This window comes from Pteropus medius, unplaced genomic scaffold (genome assembly GCF_902729225.1).
Source record: "Pteropus medius unplaced genomic scaffold, Ma_sr-lr_union100, whole genome shotgun sequence".
NCBI lineage: Eukaryota > Metazoa > Chordata > Mammalia > Chiroptera > Pteropodidae > Pteropus > Pteropus medius.
In genome coordinates, this window is record NW_024343159.1 from 822,685 (window position 1) to 838,180 (window position 15,496).

The following is a 15,496-nucleotide window of genomic DNA, read 5'->3' on the forward strand; positions in this document are numbered from 1 at the left end:
GGGGGTTCGCAGGAACGGCTGTCCCAGGCGATGGTCCGTCCCGGGAGCCCCTGGGCCCTGCGCTCTGAAGGGTGGCGAGGAGCTGGGCGGCCGCCTAGAGCATGGTGGGCGAGTGCGCTTCCTCGTCACCTCGCGGGGACCAGGCGGCCAGCGTCCCAGGGCCTCTCGCCCCGCCCGCTGCGGAGGGAGCAGGGGCGGCAGGCCGCTCACTGGTGCCACCCGCAGACCTGCACGTGCTGCTGCTGGAGGACCTGCTGGTGCTGCTGCAGAAGCAGGACGAGAAGCTGTTGCTGAAGTGTCACAGCAAGGCGGCCGCGGGCGCCGCGGACGGGAAGCAGACCTTCAGCCCCGTGCTCAAGCTCAACGCCGTGTTGGTCCGCTCCGTGGCCACAGGTGCCCTGAGGAGACGGGCCCGCCCAGCCTTGGCCCGGGCCGTGGTCCCTGGCGGTCGTGTCCAGCAGGCACTGGGCTGCGTAGGGCCGGCCTGGGGTCCTACGGGACTTCCCGGGCTGCCTGCGTCCCTCCCCCGTCCTGGCCCATCTAAGCAGGATGCGGCACGAGTTGGGGCAGGACGATGGGCTTATGGGGACCAGGTGAAGACGGACGACCTGGTGCAGCCAGGACACGAGCCCCCAGGGTGGGCCACGGTCAGGGAGAACGGGCTTTGGGGGCAGAGGGCAGCAGGACAGGCCCCCTGCGGCAGGACGACGGGTGGGCGGTGTGCAGGGCAGGCTCTGCAGCAGGACCCAGCAGCCGCGTCCCCTAGTCTCATCGTCTGGAACGTGGGGCGACCCCCGCCCTGCTTCTGGGGATCAGAGGGACATGGGTGTGAGAACTGCCACAAACTCAAGGCACCACACACCTCAGCCCTCGCTGTTGGGGGAGCGGGAGGGTGATGGGTGGCCGTGGAAGAGACCGTTAGGGGTTCCGGAACGGTCTCTGTCCCTTTCATAAGGAGGTCCCGAGGGGTTCTGACGACTCAGGCCCGTCTCATGCTGCATGTGTCGTGGTGAGGGTCAGGGCTGCACCGTGTCCCCAGCCCAGTACACACCCTCTCCCCTTCCTTCGTCACACAGACAAGCGGGCCTTCTTCATCATCTGCACGTCCGAGCTGGGCCCACCCCAGATCTATGAGCTGGTGGCATTGACCTCATCAGACAAGAACACGTAAGCGTTGATTCAAGGGTCACATGTACCTGCTGCCCCCTTGGGACCAGGGTGCTGTGTGTGAGGACACAGTGAGGCCCGGGATGGGCCCCAGAGCAGTCAGGACGGGGCTTCGCGGGGGCAGTGGGAGGCGGGGCAGACTGAGCGGAGGGGGTGCGGGCGGCAGGGGGTGGCAGCCACACTCTTCCCTGTCTCGGGCCCCACCCCGTCCCTCTTGCATTCCCTTTCCCTTGCTCACATTCCTCTCAGACGTTTGCCTCCAGGACCCTTGCCCCCACCCCTGTGGTCCACCCACCCTGTGTCCCCCGAGAACGGCCAGCCGGAGGTGGCCTGGCACAGTGGAGAGACGGGTTGTTAGGTGGTTTCCCAGCTTCAGGGCCGTCACCCGTAAACTGGGTAATGCGGGGCACTTAGCAGACGCAGAGGGCCCTGCCCACAGCAGACAGCGGCCGTTCAGTCTGCGGCAGCTGCGGCGATGACACCGCACGGGAGCCGCCAGCCGGGGCCGCGAGGGGACTGCGGGCCTGCCGTCGAGGGCAGGCGTGGTGCGCCCAGTGCCGTCCCCACGCCGGCCCTCTTCCTGCCGAGCTGCAGGTGGATGGAGCTCTTAGAAGAAGCCGTGCGGACACCACGAGGCCCCCTGGAGCTGCCCCGCCGCCCACCCCGGCCCCCGGCCCCCAGGAGCCAGCCCGCCAGAGCCCCAGGCCCAGCAGGTGCCACCCCCATGCCCAGCACTTATTCTCTGCTGCTCCTGAACCCTTAGCTCAGGGTGGACAGTCTCGGCAGACAGGTGTTAGGTGGGGGACGTTCCTGCACCCCTGCCTTCCCTTCCTGTCTGCTGTCCCCAACGGCACCCCCCACCCCGCCCCACCGGTGACGGAGACTGCATCGAAAGTGGTGTTGAGGTGGGATCGGGGGGCCAGGAGAGGCTCGGCCAGCACCCACCTCCTCCCCAGGGCCCAGCGCCTTCCTCCCTGGGCCCTACACCTTCAGCGCCTGCTCAGACTCAGGGGCCCAGGGTGGGGCTTCGTGGCCTGGCTGGCAGAGCACCAGCGTGCCCAGCAAGTGACCTGCCACCGCTTGTTTCTGCCCCCAGGGCAGGGCTGGAGGACGAGGAACCAGAGGGGCTGCCTGGAGGTGAGTCCCTGAGTGGACCTCGTGGGAGCCCCAGTCCCTTTGTAGGCATAGGTGGGGCTGTGGTCAGGGTTGGGTAGGGTGACGGTAGAGGGCCATCAGGGCCGGAGGGGTGAGGTTTGAGAAGACACAGGACGAGGACGCGGGTGTCTGAGACAGGAAGGAAGCAGGCCTGGGCGGTGTGGACACGCTCACCCCAGCAGGCTACCAGCTGGCCCTTTGGCTGACAGGCGTTCGGCAGCGGAGGGACCGAGGGACATCTGGGAGTCTGGATCCCCCTGCTTTCTCCAGCCTGGGGTCCTGATGGAGAATGGGGTACAGACAGTTTCCAGGGGGCTTAGACGGTCCCCCGGGCGGATGGCAGATGGCTTTCTCACCAAGAGCTCATCTGAAACGGCTTCGGTCTGAGGCCTGGAGAGGACTCCCTCTGCGGGGCTCCCCGGTTGGTCCCCTTTCTGTTCCCCCCGAGGCCCTGCGTGCCTCAGGTCTGTGGGGGTGTCCCCTTCGCAGCGACGTGCCGGCTCGCCCGCTGAGCGCTGCGACCAGCACTCGGCCTCCGTGCCCTGTGGCGCATCTTGCCTGATTAGTCGAGGGCTGGGCCTTTGCTGCTCTGCGCTGTGCCCTGGAGTGTGAGCCCCACGGGGCAGGGCCTTTGCTCTATTTGCTGGGACGCACCAGGAGCTGGGACAGCACCGGGCCACAGAGTGCGCAGTGAACGTTGTGGGACGAATCGGCCGACGTCCCAGCCCCACACCCAAAACAAAGCTGGGCACGGGGTCAGCCCCCTCGTTTCTTCCGCCTTCCCTGCCTTACGCTGTCCCATCCCCAGCAGGCACCGGGCCCCAGCAGAGGGTCAAAGGGCAGCACCCCGTCTTGCCAGAGGTCCCCGAGCATGCAGGCAGCATGGACGAGGAGGAGCCGGGCGCCCTGCCCCCGCCGCCCGTGTCCCTGGATGGAGAGAACAGGGGTGGCAGGACGAGGGACCCCATCGTCTTGCCCCTCCCAGGCCCTCTGTTGCTGGAAGGACTTGCTGACTCGGCCCTGGAGGATGGTGAGTGCCTCGTGGACCCCGCCCCCAGCCCCCAGACCCCGTCAGGCCCCACCTGACATGGCTCCACCGTCCACCTGCCCGAAGAGCCTCCCTGGGTGTGCTCGAGGAGAGATGACGGAGGCACAGTCGTCACCTCGCCCCGCCCCCAGCTGGTTGGTGGCAGCTCTCCACCTCTGCCCTGTGACAAGAGCAGGCTCAGCAAGCTGGGGGTCGGGAGGGGAGCAGCCACACCTCTCCCTGCCACGGCGGGCACGTCCTGTGCTGGTCTAGCCAGCACCCCGTGTCCACTGCTGTTCCCCCCGCAGTGGAGAGCCTGCGCCAGCTGATGCTGTGGAGGCTGCTGCCCGGCCACGCCACAGAGCCACAGGCCGCCGGGGCGCCCGAGGACGACCTGACACCCACAGCTTCTGCCAGTGTCACCTCTCACCCCTGGGACCCAGGCTCCCCTGGGCAAGCTCCCACTGGGGATGAAGGCGACAACACCCAGCTCCCAGGGCCAGAGGGAGCCCAGGCCAAGCACGGGGCAGCAGCCATCTGCTCCCTGGAACACCTGCCCCCAAGGACCAGGCATTCCGGGGTCTGGGAGCCTCCGGAGCTGGACAGCGCCCCAGAGGAGGAGGCTTCCGGCTCAGAGGCAGCAAGAAGCTACCAGGTCGTGAGAAAAGGTAAAACAAATGGGGGCCCACCCGGCCTTAGACGCCCCGCTTCTAGGGTGGGGGCAGGTCTTCCGCACGCCGCTTCCCTTCCCCCGCTCCCACAGCCACGCCGCGGGCTCCGCGTCCCGGGCAGAGGCCTGTGGATGGCACGCCAGGGCTTCAGGGCTGGATGGCCGAGGTGCACAGCCCCGGCGCTGTCACTTCGTGCCTGTGTGACTTTAGCGCCAACCCTGAGTCATCTCTGAACTTGATTCTGTGATCAGAGGACGTCACCTCCCGCCAGGCACAAACCCGCCTCAGTCAGTCTGCTGGTTCCTCTCCCCGGCCCTCCCGGCCCCAGAAGAGGTGAGGCTCTTCTCAGAGCCTCGGGACAAGGCAGGGCTTGTCCTCCCGGCCAGCCCCTGCAGAGGACGCCGAGCAGAGGCGGGCTAGCGGCCTGGTGGGGGGCCCGAGGGGGCGGGACGTGGCCGTGAACAGGGTGCAGAGGGGCACCCCAGCTGTGGGGGTGTGGCCGGCTCAAAGGCGGAGAGACCGAGACTGGCTGGGCCGGGGCAGGGGCAGCAGCAGGAGAGCGGGGTGGTGGCCGCGGGCCGGGTCCACGTCAGCACCCGCATGGCAGACGCTCCCTGGGGCCTAGCTCTGCCTCCTGCCACAGGCCTGCCCTTTCCTGGGTTTCTGGGAACTGACCTTCCTTCTCCGTCTTTCGGTGAGTGGGCGGCCCCCTGGGGCGTCCCCTCGGGCGAGCTCGCGTTCACCGCGGTCTCCTTTCTCCTTTCTCCACTTCTCTCCGCTCCCCCTTCCCTCTGTCCGTTCCCCGCTCTCCCTGGTGGTGGTGGCATCGGTGCAGCTGAGGTGGCAGGCAGCGAGGCTGTCCCCAAACTACCGGAGAGTGGCCAGTCTGAGCCTGAGCCACCGGGAGTGGAAGGCGGAGCAGAGGCTGCGGGTAACGACCACCCCTGGGAGCCGGGCAGGGCCAAGTGACCTCGGCGGGCAGCACCCGGCCCGGGTAGCACAGGGCCCACGACAGGGCCAGGCCTGGGGCCACGCCCCTGGCGAGCCGAGCCACCCGGGCTCCTCCGAGTGCGGCAGGCTGGAGCCGGATGCGGAGCCCAGGGCCCGGCATCCGGGCAGCGGCTCCCCACACGGCCACCGGAGCGTGCCGCCGGCCACAGGCTCGCATGGCAGCACAGCATCCGCCTCTGCTCACTGCTCAGTCAGGGCCCCTCCTCGTCCTCCCCCACCCCAGTGTCTGAACCCCTGCTGAGCTGGGGTTGCTCTGGGGCCCGAGAGACACGGCAGGTGGGGCGGGGTCGTGCTGACAGCTCGAGGTGGGGTGCAGTGAAGGCCTCTGCCGCGGCTTTCCGAAAGTACCGAGAAGCAGCCCCCGCTTCCTTATTCTCCTCCAAGGAGTGGGGTTCCCTCCCTCGTCACCCGGGGGGACCACAGCCCTGCCACCCTGGCCCTGCTCTCAGCGTCCTCGTCTGGGCCCCGTGGAGCAGAGGCGCCCCGGGGAGGGCTCTGGAGGACAGCAGCGGAGCCGATTGCCGGGTGGGCCAAGCCGAGCAGGGGGCGCCTGGGCTCCCTCCACGAGGCCCCCTGACCGCCCCCCTCGCCCCCGCACAGGGAACTGCTTCTACGTCAGCATGCCAGCCGGACCCCCGGACTCGAGCGCTGATGCCCGGGGGGCACCGTCGGACCCCTCCCCGCCCAACAGTCTCCCCGCCTGGCCAGCTGAGCCCCGGGCCCGGCTGCGGGAGGGTGGCGGAGAGCAGAGGCACCCGGGCCTGGCTCTCAGTGACCTGGGCACCATCTTCCACACCATCGAGCGGCTCACCCTCAAGCTCAGCAGGCTCAAGGTAGGGGCTTGCCGGGGCTCCCCGCCCCAGCCCCTCAGGCACAGCCCCCCCAGGCCTCAAGGACGCTTCTCACTCTTGTAGGACATGGAACGGGCCCACAGAGAGCTGCTCAGGTCCCTTGGGGAAGAGTCGTCCGGCGGTGCCACACCTGTGGGCAGCTTCCACTCCGAGGCAGCCGGGTGGACAGACAGCTCCCTGTCACTTCCAGCGAAGGGACCGCTGCCCTCTGACTGCAGGGACAGCCACGGAGCGGGGCCCTGCCCCGCGGAGGGTGAGTGAAGCTGACCTCGTGCCAGCCTGGGGCACACGCCTTGGGGAGGAAGGGGGGTCCTGCAGGGCACCAGGTCCCTCAGCTCTGGAGCTCGAGAATGTCCCAGGGCGAGGTGGTGGGGGAGGGGCAGGCCCCGCGCAGGGCGGGCTCCTCACGGGCGGGGCTGCCTCCCCCAGGCACCAGCACTGCCCTGGAAGACACCTCTGCAGACAGAGCCATGTCTCCGTCTCCGAGACCGTGACTGCCCCAACCACCACATCTTCATCGAGGGTCTGCCCGAGGCCGGGCACCGGCTGGGCGGCCTGCCATGTTGCCCAGGAGTCTCCCGTCCGTGTCCGCCCTCCCTCCGGCTCACCCCCGAGGCCCCGGGTCCCCTACTGCATCTGAGAGGCGGGTGTGCAGGGCGCCCTCAGACTTGTCAAGGAAGGGGGAGGCGTCTGCGTGAGTGCACTTTCTCCCCCTCCTGCTCAGGACCCGGGCTCAGCCGTCCCTGTCCGTGTTTCCTATAAATATGTACGTAGGGCGTCTTCGTTGTTGTAAATGACTTTCGCCTTGTTTCTGGCTCGGGGTGCTGGAGGCAGCTGCAGACGCGACTGCTGAGGACAGGGAGGTTTACTTGTGCCCCTAGCTCACCCAGTCCCCCGGGGGCTGGTCTCTGTGGCTCGGCCACAGTGTCTTCATCTTCAGGGTGTGTCCTGCCCCCCACCACGTCCGCCCTTCCCACCCCCTCCCTGCAGAAAACCGTCTACCAGGTACGGAGCCAAAACTGGGCCCCAGGAGGCAGGGGTCTGGGTTTGGAGGCCGGAGTCCCCTAAGTTCATCCAGGACTGTCCCCAGGGGCCACTGCACCCCACCGACCAATAGAACAGACACACTGTGCTAGGTGTATATATACATACATATATAAATATATATAATATATAAAATACAGATATGGAAATAACTGTTTCGCTCTTAAAATAATGTATACTCTTATTTTCTCCCTTTCATGTTTTTTTGTTTTTTTTTTTTTTAAGAAAAGTTAAATATTCTTCATCTGTGGTGGTTTGTGTGGTCCTTGGACCTGCTGCGGTACGGCCGGTGTGGATGGGGGACAGACGGGCCCCTGCGCCCCGACCAGGCCCCCGTGCTGCCCCCAGGCGTGGGCTCCCTGGGCCGCAGGGGGACAGAGGCCAGCACAGAAGCCACCTAGACGTGCACATACCCACAAGCTGCCTTTCGTGAGGGGAGGGTCATCCCGAAGGCCTGGCTCCCACTCCTGGCAGCCAGCGGCGGCAGACACAGCCACCCGACCCTCTGCTGTCTCTTTGCCTTCACTGTGGGACTAGGGGACAGGTCCCCCTTCGGCCCTAATGTGCTCTCCCTTGAGCCTGGCGTGTGCTGCGTGCCAACCCCACGAGGATGAGGGCACGAGTCACTGGTGATGGATGAGGACTCGCGTGGGTGGGCGGAACTGGAGAAGTCGAGGTGACCGGCCGAGGGCGCCCTGTGCAGGGAGAGCAGGTCTCTGTTGAGGCACAGGGGGCGGGGGGGAGGTATGGGCCAGGTGGGACCTGCCCAGAAGTGGGGACAGGCAGTAGAGTGGACACCAGCCCCAGAAGCGGCCCCTGGGGAGGCAGCAGTGACAGCTCCCTCACTCTCCAGGTGGCCCCATGCTGGCTGGGTGTCCCTGGCTTCAGGTCGAGGACATCAGGCACACGTCCCCTAGGGAATACAGGAGTGGCCTGAGCAAGTGAGCACTGGGCCCGCAGGAGGTGGGGCGGCAGGCCCCCCAGGGAAGTGGGTGCACTTGGGGTGAGGGGAGTCTAGCCGGAGGACGCCGAGACCTCGTCCTCCCGAGGCTTGGCCTTGGTGGTGGGGTCCCTGGGCAGCAGCAGCTCCTGGATGGTGGTGTACGCAGGACACTGCATGGAGAAGCAGTTTTTCTGGAGGAGGAAAAGGCAGGCTGGCTGACTGACGGCTGACGGGATGGAGACGGGAGGAAGGCTTGCGGGACAGGGTAGGTTAGGGACAGGGACTGGTGACCTCACACGAGACAGGTGCAGGTTGCGTTGTGCTAGGACCTCGGGGCACAGGCGTCCACTGGGCACTCACCGCCAGGGACAGCCACAGCAGCCCCATGGGGCCCTTGCCCGCGCTCTTGGACTTGGAGAACTGCGCCTGGTACTGCACCGTGGCCAGGAAGCTTTCCAGCCCCACCTCGGTGATGCGGTTTCCTGGAGGGGAGGCAGTCGGCCCACCCGCTGCCGCCCGTGACCCCGTGACCCCCAGCACCCGGCTCCCCTCCGCCCTGTCTTCCTGCACCCCACTCCTCCCCGGCCCGGGGCCTGGCTTCCCCTCACCCCGCGGCAGAAGGGCCTCCACCCTGGGAGCGCCAGGTGCTCTGGGGTCAGGCTGGGGACTTGGGGCGGCAGGGGCCCGGGGCGCGCGAGCAGTGGCGGGCGGGCACACGCACGGAGGAGGTTGAGGTGCAGCAGGGCCTTGTTCCCCGGCATGAACACTCTCCCGTCCCGGTGCTCAGCGGGCTCCAACAGGGGGTTGACCATCTCCGTGGCCTCGGCCACCAGCTGCTGGAGGAGAGAGGTTGCAGCAGGCATGGGCCGGTCACCAGGCCAGCCCTCCCCTTGTTCAACACGTGTGAGGACCAGCGATGGCCCAGCTTTGTCATGGGTGCTGGGGACACAAAACTCAACATGCCCAAACCCTCAGGGAACAACTGAGGGAGACCAAGAGGCCATGCGGTGTGTGACAAGTGGCAGAGGTGAACAGCGTACTGTAGGGGCACAGGAGAACACCTCGCCCATCTCTAGAGAAAGTGGCCTGTGAGCTGAAGTCTGGTCCCCAGGGGAAGGTGAGGGGAGAGGTTCCCGCAGACAAAGCAGGTCAGAGGCTGGAGCACCAAGCCGCAGCAGCTGTGCCAGGCGGCCCCTCACACCTGGGGCACCCAAGGCAACTGAACTGGAGGGCGGGACAAAGGCAGGATGAGAAGGAAGTGCCACCAGCCTGTGAGAAACGGCAGGACACACAAAATCTCCCTCGATCTTCCTCCTGTGAGGTCTCGTCTGGGATGCAGAGGGACCCCTAGCAGGGGAGTGGCCACTCCCTGCCTGGGGCGGGAGCTCCTGTGACAGAGACGGTCCACCAGGCAGCCGACCACCCAGAGCTGGAGGGCTGGCAGGGGCAGAGCCGTGAGCACAGCGGTCCCAGTGGACAAAGGTGGCTGTGGCCCAGAAGGGATGCACAGCATGGGGCCTGGCCTTCGGGGGCTGCTCCCTGATGTGGCCTGAGCAAGTGCACGTGGCGGGGCGAGCCCATGGCCTTTGGGAAGCAGACTGAGATGACACTGGTCACAGACGGGGCCTCGTGGTCTGGGGGCCAGGGGCCCTGTTACCCCAGCAGGCCCAGGTCGGTGGGGCCAGATAGGTGGGTGGGAGCGAGCCCCGGGCTGGGGACAACAGGGACGACGAGGACACTCGTGCTACCTCCGACTCCGGTGGGATGCTGCGCTTCTCCTTGCTCCCGACCTTGGGCCCCTTCCCCTTGGCTGGTTTCTGCTCGGGGATCGTCACCTCTGCGGGGCAAAGAGGAGCCAGGGTGCATGGGCAGCCTCTGCTGCCCATCCCGGTCCAGGAGACGGGCCGTCGGGGGTGCGACGGAGGGGAGGGGGGAGCCCAGGGCACAGGCTGCAGGCCCGCCCACCCCTCCCGCACCCTGCCACGCTGATTCCCCCCACAAGAAGGCGGCACTTACTGCCCTTGCCTGCCTTTGCGGAGTCGTCCTTCTTTGGGGTTCCTTGTGTGGGTGACTGCCCAGACCCCGACTTCTCCTCCTTCTTCACTTCCTGAGGAGGACGTGCAGGGACGTGAATGTGCTGCCTCCTGGCCGGGGAGCATATCAGGAAGCAGCCCGCCTCCACCCCACAGGCGCCCCGGCCCCGGCCCCGGCCACAGCCCCGCAACCCCTGCCTTCTCCTTCTTCCTGGCCAGGCCCTTAGGGGTCTTCGCTATCTGCATCTTCTCTGCCTTCTCCACCAGCGCAACAGAACTGACCCCCGACAGCGCGTTCTTCTCGCGGTCCGTTTTGGAGTCCCCGTGCCGGGAGGAGGAAGGCTGCGCTCACAAATGCGGGGGGGTGGGGGGGCGACACCCCCTCCTCAGTGAGGAGCGCGGGGAAGCCTCACGCCTGGGCGGCACACAGCCTGGCAGCCCCACCCCCCTCAGATGCCAACGTAATTTATTTGGGACTTTGGGGGAGCTGCTGTGGGAAGGAAATGGCAGAGGGACCTGAGGCTGAGCTGGGAGGGGGAAGGAGAGGGGGAGGCTCAGACTCAAATCCTTCCGAGCGCATGCCAGGCACGGCCTCGGTTAATCCTCTCAGTCCTGCGAAGTGGGTACAATTATCCCCACATTACAGGTGAGGACACTGAGGCCAGAGAGGTTAACATGCCAAGGTGGCCAGCTGGCCGTGGCGAGGCGGCCTAAACCTGGTCCTTTCTCTTAACGGAGACCCCTGCTGCCCACGGAGGGGTTCTGTGGTGGGAGCCCGGATGCGTGCTGGGCCTGCGCAGAGGCGCGGGGACAGGGGGGCGGGGACAGGCGGCAGGCGGGGCGCTCACCGACCGCGAGCGCTCCTGCGCGCCCTTCTCCAGCAGGAGGCGCCGGCGCTCCACCACCTCGCGGTGCGTCAGCTCGAAGGGCCGCAGGACCTGGGCGGGCAGCAGCGTCGTCAGGCCCCGCCCCGCCCCGCCCCGCGGCCCCGCCCCGCCCCGCACACCCACCTCTGCCAGCCTCAGGGCGCCCTTGTCCTGGATGCGGTTGTGGGCCAGGGACAGCCAGAGCAGGGAGCGGTTCAGCCGCAGGCCCTGGGCGATGTAGCACGCGCCCTCGTCCCCGATGAGGTTGAAACCCAGGTTGAGCGAGACCAGCGTCCGGTTGCAGCTGTGCAGCGTGGACAGAGCCCGGCCCAGGAGCTGCGCCCCGTAGTCGTTGATGTTGTTGTTCCGCAGGGACAGGTGCGCGATCCTGGGTGGCGGGAGGGGACAGAGGGCCCTGGGGTCCTGGGCGTGCCGGGAACCTCGGGGGATGTGGGGACATGGAGACATGGAGAGAGCCGTGGGGTCTGAGGTGGAGGGGCAGGAGTTGAGGGTCCCTGGGGAGGTGCTTGAGGGCAAGCTAGGAAGGGCAGGGACTAGGGGTGACTTGGGATGGGGGCAGGCCCAGAGGAGGGGTGGGGACAGGGGCCTCACGGGCTGTCCAGTGCCATGAGCTTGTGATAGGACTGCTCCGGCAGCGGGTTGCCCTCGAGAGACACCTTCCTGTGAACCAGGAGGCACCACAGTGACGGAAGGGGACAGAGCAGGTGTGCAGCTCTGGGGACAGCTTGGAAACAGACCAGGGATGGCCCCTGTGTGGGAAATTATGAGACCGTTCTCCAGGCTAGAAGTCCAGAAGCATGGCCATGAGCAGGGATCACTCACTCCCCAGAGTGAGCGACCTGTGGCGAGGTGGCCTCCATGATGACCCCAGTGGTCCCCTCTTCCTGGTACCTATGCCCGCATGTAATCCCCTCCCCAGAGCGTGGCTGGACCTAGTGACTCACTCCTGACAAATGGAATGTGGCAAAGTGATGGGGTGTCACTTCCAAGTTTAACTTACAGAAAGCCCGTGGCTTCCATCTTGCATCTCACCGGCACTCGACCGCCCGCTGCCATGTGGTCAGCACCCTTACGGGGGACCCACGTGTGGACGCAGGGCAGCCTAAGGCAGCCCCGGCTGAGCTGACTGCAGCCTCACCAGCCTCATTCATTTTAAATTGTTTTTATTATGTTGATCTAACTTATTTTTACATATTAAGATTCTATAGTTATTTTTCTGCTGGCTAAATTGTGTCTGATTCCCATAAGACTAAAATACAAGTTTCGTGCTATTCCATACCAAGACTGCTGAGGACGGAGTCCCTGCTCCCAGGAAGTGTCCATCCCTCCCATAGGAGGAAGGCCAGCAAGCCGGTGTGTAGCACGGAAGTCAGGGGTGCTGGGGGAGCCTCGAGAAGGGGTGGCAAGTCAGCCCTGCCCTTGTCACAGCAAACCACACCTGTACTTACACTACTTCACACCTTGCACCTGCTCCCTTCCCCATTCCCTGCCTGGTCCCCTCCTACTACTCTTCCAAGGCTTAGCTCCACGCCTCCTCCCCCAGCTGGCCCTCCATGTCACTCTACCCCAGAAGCGCGGGGTGACACTACTCCGCCCCCACTCCCATCCCCCACAAACCACTCTTCCACCCACAGGCCCCACGGGCCCTGCAGCAGCTGTCTGTAAGTCCTCCTCCCTCGTCCCTGGACTGCCAGGCCCTGGAGGAGAAGAACCAGCCCTGAGCAGTGTCAGGCCCCAGGCAGAGGAACAGAGGAGCAGAGAAGAACCTCCGGGGAGAGCGAATGGAGGTGGGGCTGAGGGGGAGGAGGTGGGGAGGCCCCACAGGCTCCTTGGGCACCACCGTCGGCAGAAGGGACTCCACGTCTTGTCAGATGGGAGCCTCAGAACCCGACCGAGGTTTCCACAGCGCTGCTAGCCCCCGCCGGCTGCACTGCTGCCCTGACCACCCACCCAGCCCAGCCCAGCTTCCAGGCACGGGGGCCTCCCCACCTGCTGTTCCCCTCTGCTCACCTGAGTGTGGATGAGCAGAGCGGTAGGAGGGCGATGAAGATGTCCAGGGTCTTGTCAGTCAGCCCGACCTTCCAGAAGCTGTAGGTGGAGGAAGGTGCGGGAACACAGGTGAAGCCTCCGTCACCTTCCCGCACTGTCCTCACCCTCCCACCTGTCCAGGGTCTTCCCGCTCCTCCAGCCCTTTCTCCCTCGCCGCCCCCCCCCCCGCACACAGCCCCTCACTTGATGGCCTGCAGCTGGCTGAGGGGAGGCAGGCATTTAGAGAAAATGCCCAGGGTCCGCTCCTCAACCTTCCAGCCTGAGGAAGGAGGAGAAGGTCCTCAGGCCTCCGGGAGGCCGAGGCGGGGAGGTGGCGCGGGCCGGGAGGCCAAGCGGGGGCGTGGCATGGGCCAGGCGGGGGCGTGGCGGACCAGGGCGTGGGCGGGGCCGGGGAGGGGCAAGGCGGGGCCCACCACGGATGAAGATCTCCTTCACCGACTTGTCCTCGGGCTCCAGCTCCACCTGGATTGTGGGCCGGAAGAACACGTATTTGCTCTCCATGCTGTTGAGGCTGCAAGACCCCGACGGCCGCTGGTCGTCTAGCAGGCAGGGGTGCGAGGAGACGGGGTGAGGAGGGAGGGGTCGGCTCCCTCGGAGGCGGGGGTGGGGAGGGGGCTCGGTGAGTGTGGGAGACGCTGGCTGGGGCGCTGCTAGGCAGGGAAGACGGAGACTCCCCACCTCCCCGCCCGCCCCCTGGAGCCACCCCTCACCGACACCCACCCTGCCCTGCGCCCCGCCATGCGGCCCCGTGCCATGGGAGACTGGGGATGGACGAGGTGGCTCTGGCGGGCCCCCCGGAGCTCCACTGCCACTCACCTAGGATGGGCTTTTCCGACAAAGAGGCGGAGGGGACGAAGGTGGGGTGCGGGCGCGGCCGGTTGACGACTTTGGGGAAGTCGACGTACCCCGACCGTGCGCAGAGCTCGGCGAAGTCGGCCTCCAGGACCCCGGTGCACTGGTACTCCTCTGCGGGCGGGAGGGGGCGGTTGGACGCGAGGCCGCCGCCGCCCGGGGCCTGGCCTCGGACCTCGGGGCGGGCAGGCCTCCCTCCGAGGCGGACGGCCTTACAGACATTTTGAAATGTAAGATGCGTGGTAAAGACCATGCTGAAAACACCAGAAATAGTGGGAAATCAAAACCTGGGATAAGGAACTAGAAGCCCTGCGATGGGCGGGCGCCTCCCACAGGGCGTCCCCAGCCCAGCCTCCTCCCAGGGCCCGTCCATGCTGGGGCTGCCCAGGGGCACGCGGAGAAAAAAGTCCCAGGCCCGATGACAGCGGAAGGACCCTGGAGCCCCGCCCCGCTGGCAGGGCGCGCTGTGAGCACCCAGCTGGCCCTTGCACAGGCTCACTCCCGCCCGCCCTGCTCCCCCGGCTAACTCCCGCGGGCACAGAGGGACGCCCACCACCTCCCCTCCTCGGGCTCCGCACACCTCCGGGCCGAGTCCCCGGAGACCCGGCTTTTTCCTGCTCCCCCAGGGATCCAGGAGGAAGTGGGGCCTGAAGGTGTGAAGGGTGTCCCTGGCCAGTGAGAGAGCCTGCAGGTGCCAGCCCGCTCTTGTAAGTGCGGTGGCCTGGGGCCCCCACGGTACAGCACCCCGGCCCTGGGCTGTACCCAGAGATAACTCTCCCAGCTAACAGCAGAGGCCTGCCGGCGTGTGGAGGGACTGGGGGCATGTGCTCAGCAAGTGTGGGGGCACGGGGCAGAGAGGTTCGAGGGTTCCTGTGGAAAAGTGATTGGCGTCGCAGTGCTGGGGTCCCTGGTGGTGGCCCTCGTGGCGCTGGGGGGGGATGGGGGACAAAAACACACACGAATGTTGGCTGATGGATGGGGCGGTGAGAGGGGCCACGGGCGCTGGGGCCCCTTGTCCGGCTGACCGTGGCACACCACCTGCTCTCCAGGCGGTCTGTCCCCTCTGCTGGGAGAGCCCGCGCCCTCCCTCGCTTCACTCCCGGCCTGTCCCTACAGTAGGTTCTAGCACACGGGGAGGGCCGGTGAGAGCACCTGGGCCGTCCGCAGAGACGCCGATGGCAAAGGCTGCCTGCAGTCCGCGTCTGCACCTGCAGCTCACTGACGATGCTCCCCCGCCCCCCGCAAGCACTGCCCAATAGACTTAAGGTGAGATTGATCGCGTTCTGTCCTGTGCTTCGGCTGCCATGCTCCGCCCCCGCACCCACTCCCCTCGCTCACCAGTGACCCCCGACTCAGCTTCCTGAGACACAGAAGCCACCAAAAGGCATTTCCTCTGAATCGATACTGCTTCCCATGTCCGCCATCACACTGCACCCCATGTGGGCTCCGCATCCACCCCACCGCAGCTCACAGTGGCACTTGCCGAAGCCGCGGTGACCTAAGGGTGGCAAGGCCTTCGCTGCCAGCTCCTCCTCGGAGACCCCTGAGCCCTCTCCTCTCTGGTGATAGCCCTGCCTCCCAGGGAAGTCGCCTTCATTGGGGGCTCACGCACACCCAGACCTCGGCTGCTCCCAAGTGCCATCCTCAGCCCTGACCTGTGTCCGGCTGCCCAGCTGCCATCAGCCCTCAGCAATTCCCTGACGACTCCTCCAGGCTTTCGCATCTCCATGAGGCACCCCCACCCGCCCAGTGCCCAGGCTAGAGAGCTGGGGCTCACTCCGGCTATGCCCCACCTCCTGAGTCCAC

At 66.5% G+C, this 15,496-nt stretch overlaps 2 protein-coding genes across 2 annotated transcripts in view; one reads left to right on the top strand and one right to left on the bottom strand.

The window, feature by feature from the left end:
- Positions 1-7,079, top strand: part of ARHGEF11 (Rho guanine nucleotide exchange factor 11) — a 56,868-nt gene extending 49,789 nt beyond the window's left edge. The window contains 11 exon segments of the mRNA XM_039867282.1: positions 101-393; positions 1,077-1,167; positions 1,762-1,790; positions 1,793-1,880; positions 2,264-2,304; positions 3,134-3,352; positions 3,658-4,017; positions 4,856-4,951; positions 5,632-5,864; positions 5,946-6,135; positions 6,312-7,079. Coding sequence (XP_039723216.1) covers positions 101-393; positions 1,077-1,167; positions 1,762-1,790; positions 1,793-1,880; positions 2,264-2,304; positions 3,134-3,352; positions 3,658-4,017; positions 4,856-4,951; positions 5,632-5,864; positions 5,946-6,135; positions 6,312-6,376 — 1,705 coding nt within the window. The 3' untranslated portion in view covers positions 6,377-7,079.
- A 336-nt stretch (positions 7,080-7,415) lies between these two features.
- LRRC71 (leucine rich repeat containing 71) overlaps positions 7,416-15,496 on the bottom strand; it is a 9,288-nt gene continuing 1,207 nt past the window's right edge. Inside the window, exons 2-15 of the mRNA XM_039867283.1 lie at positions 13,655-13,967; positions 13,252-13,377; positions 13,022-13,097; positions 12,800-12,877; positions 11,381-11,449; positions 10,913-11,156; positions 10,751-10,840; positions 10,101-10,244; positions 9,886-9,976; positions 9,618-9,706; positions 8,591-8,702; positions 8,230-8,351; positions 7,962-8,060; positions 7,416-7,621 (exon numbers count right to left, since the gene is read on the bottom strand). Of these exons, the coding sequence (XP_039723217.1) occupies positions 7,550-7,621; positions 7,962-8,060; positions 8,230-8,351; positions 8,591-8,702; positions 9,618-9,706; positions 9,886-9,976; positions 10,101-10,244; positions 10,751-10,840; positions 10,913-11,156; positions 11,381-11,449; positions 12,800-12,877; positions 13,022-13,097; positions 13,252-13,377; positions 13,655-13,967 (1,725 nt within the window). The 3' untranslated portion in view covers positions 7,416-7,549. The remainder of the gene's footprint in view (positions 7,622-7,961; positions 8,061-8,229; positions 8,352-8,590; positions 8,703-9,617; positions 9,707-9,885; positions 9,977-10,100; positions 10,245-10,750; positions 10,841-10,912; positions 11,157-11,380; positions 11,450-12,799; positions 12,878-13,021; positions 13,098-13,251; positions 13,378-13,654; positions 13,968-15,496) is intronic.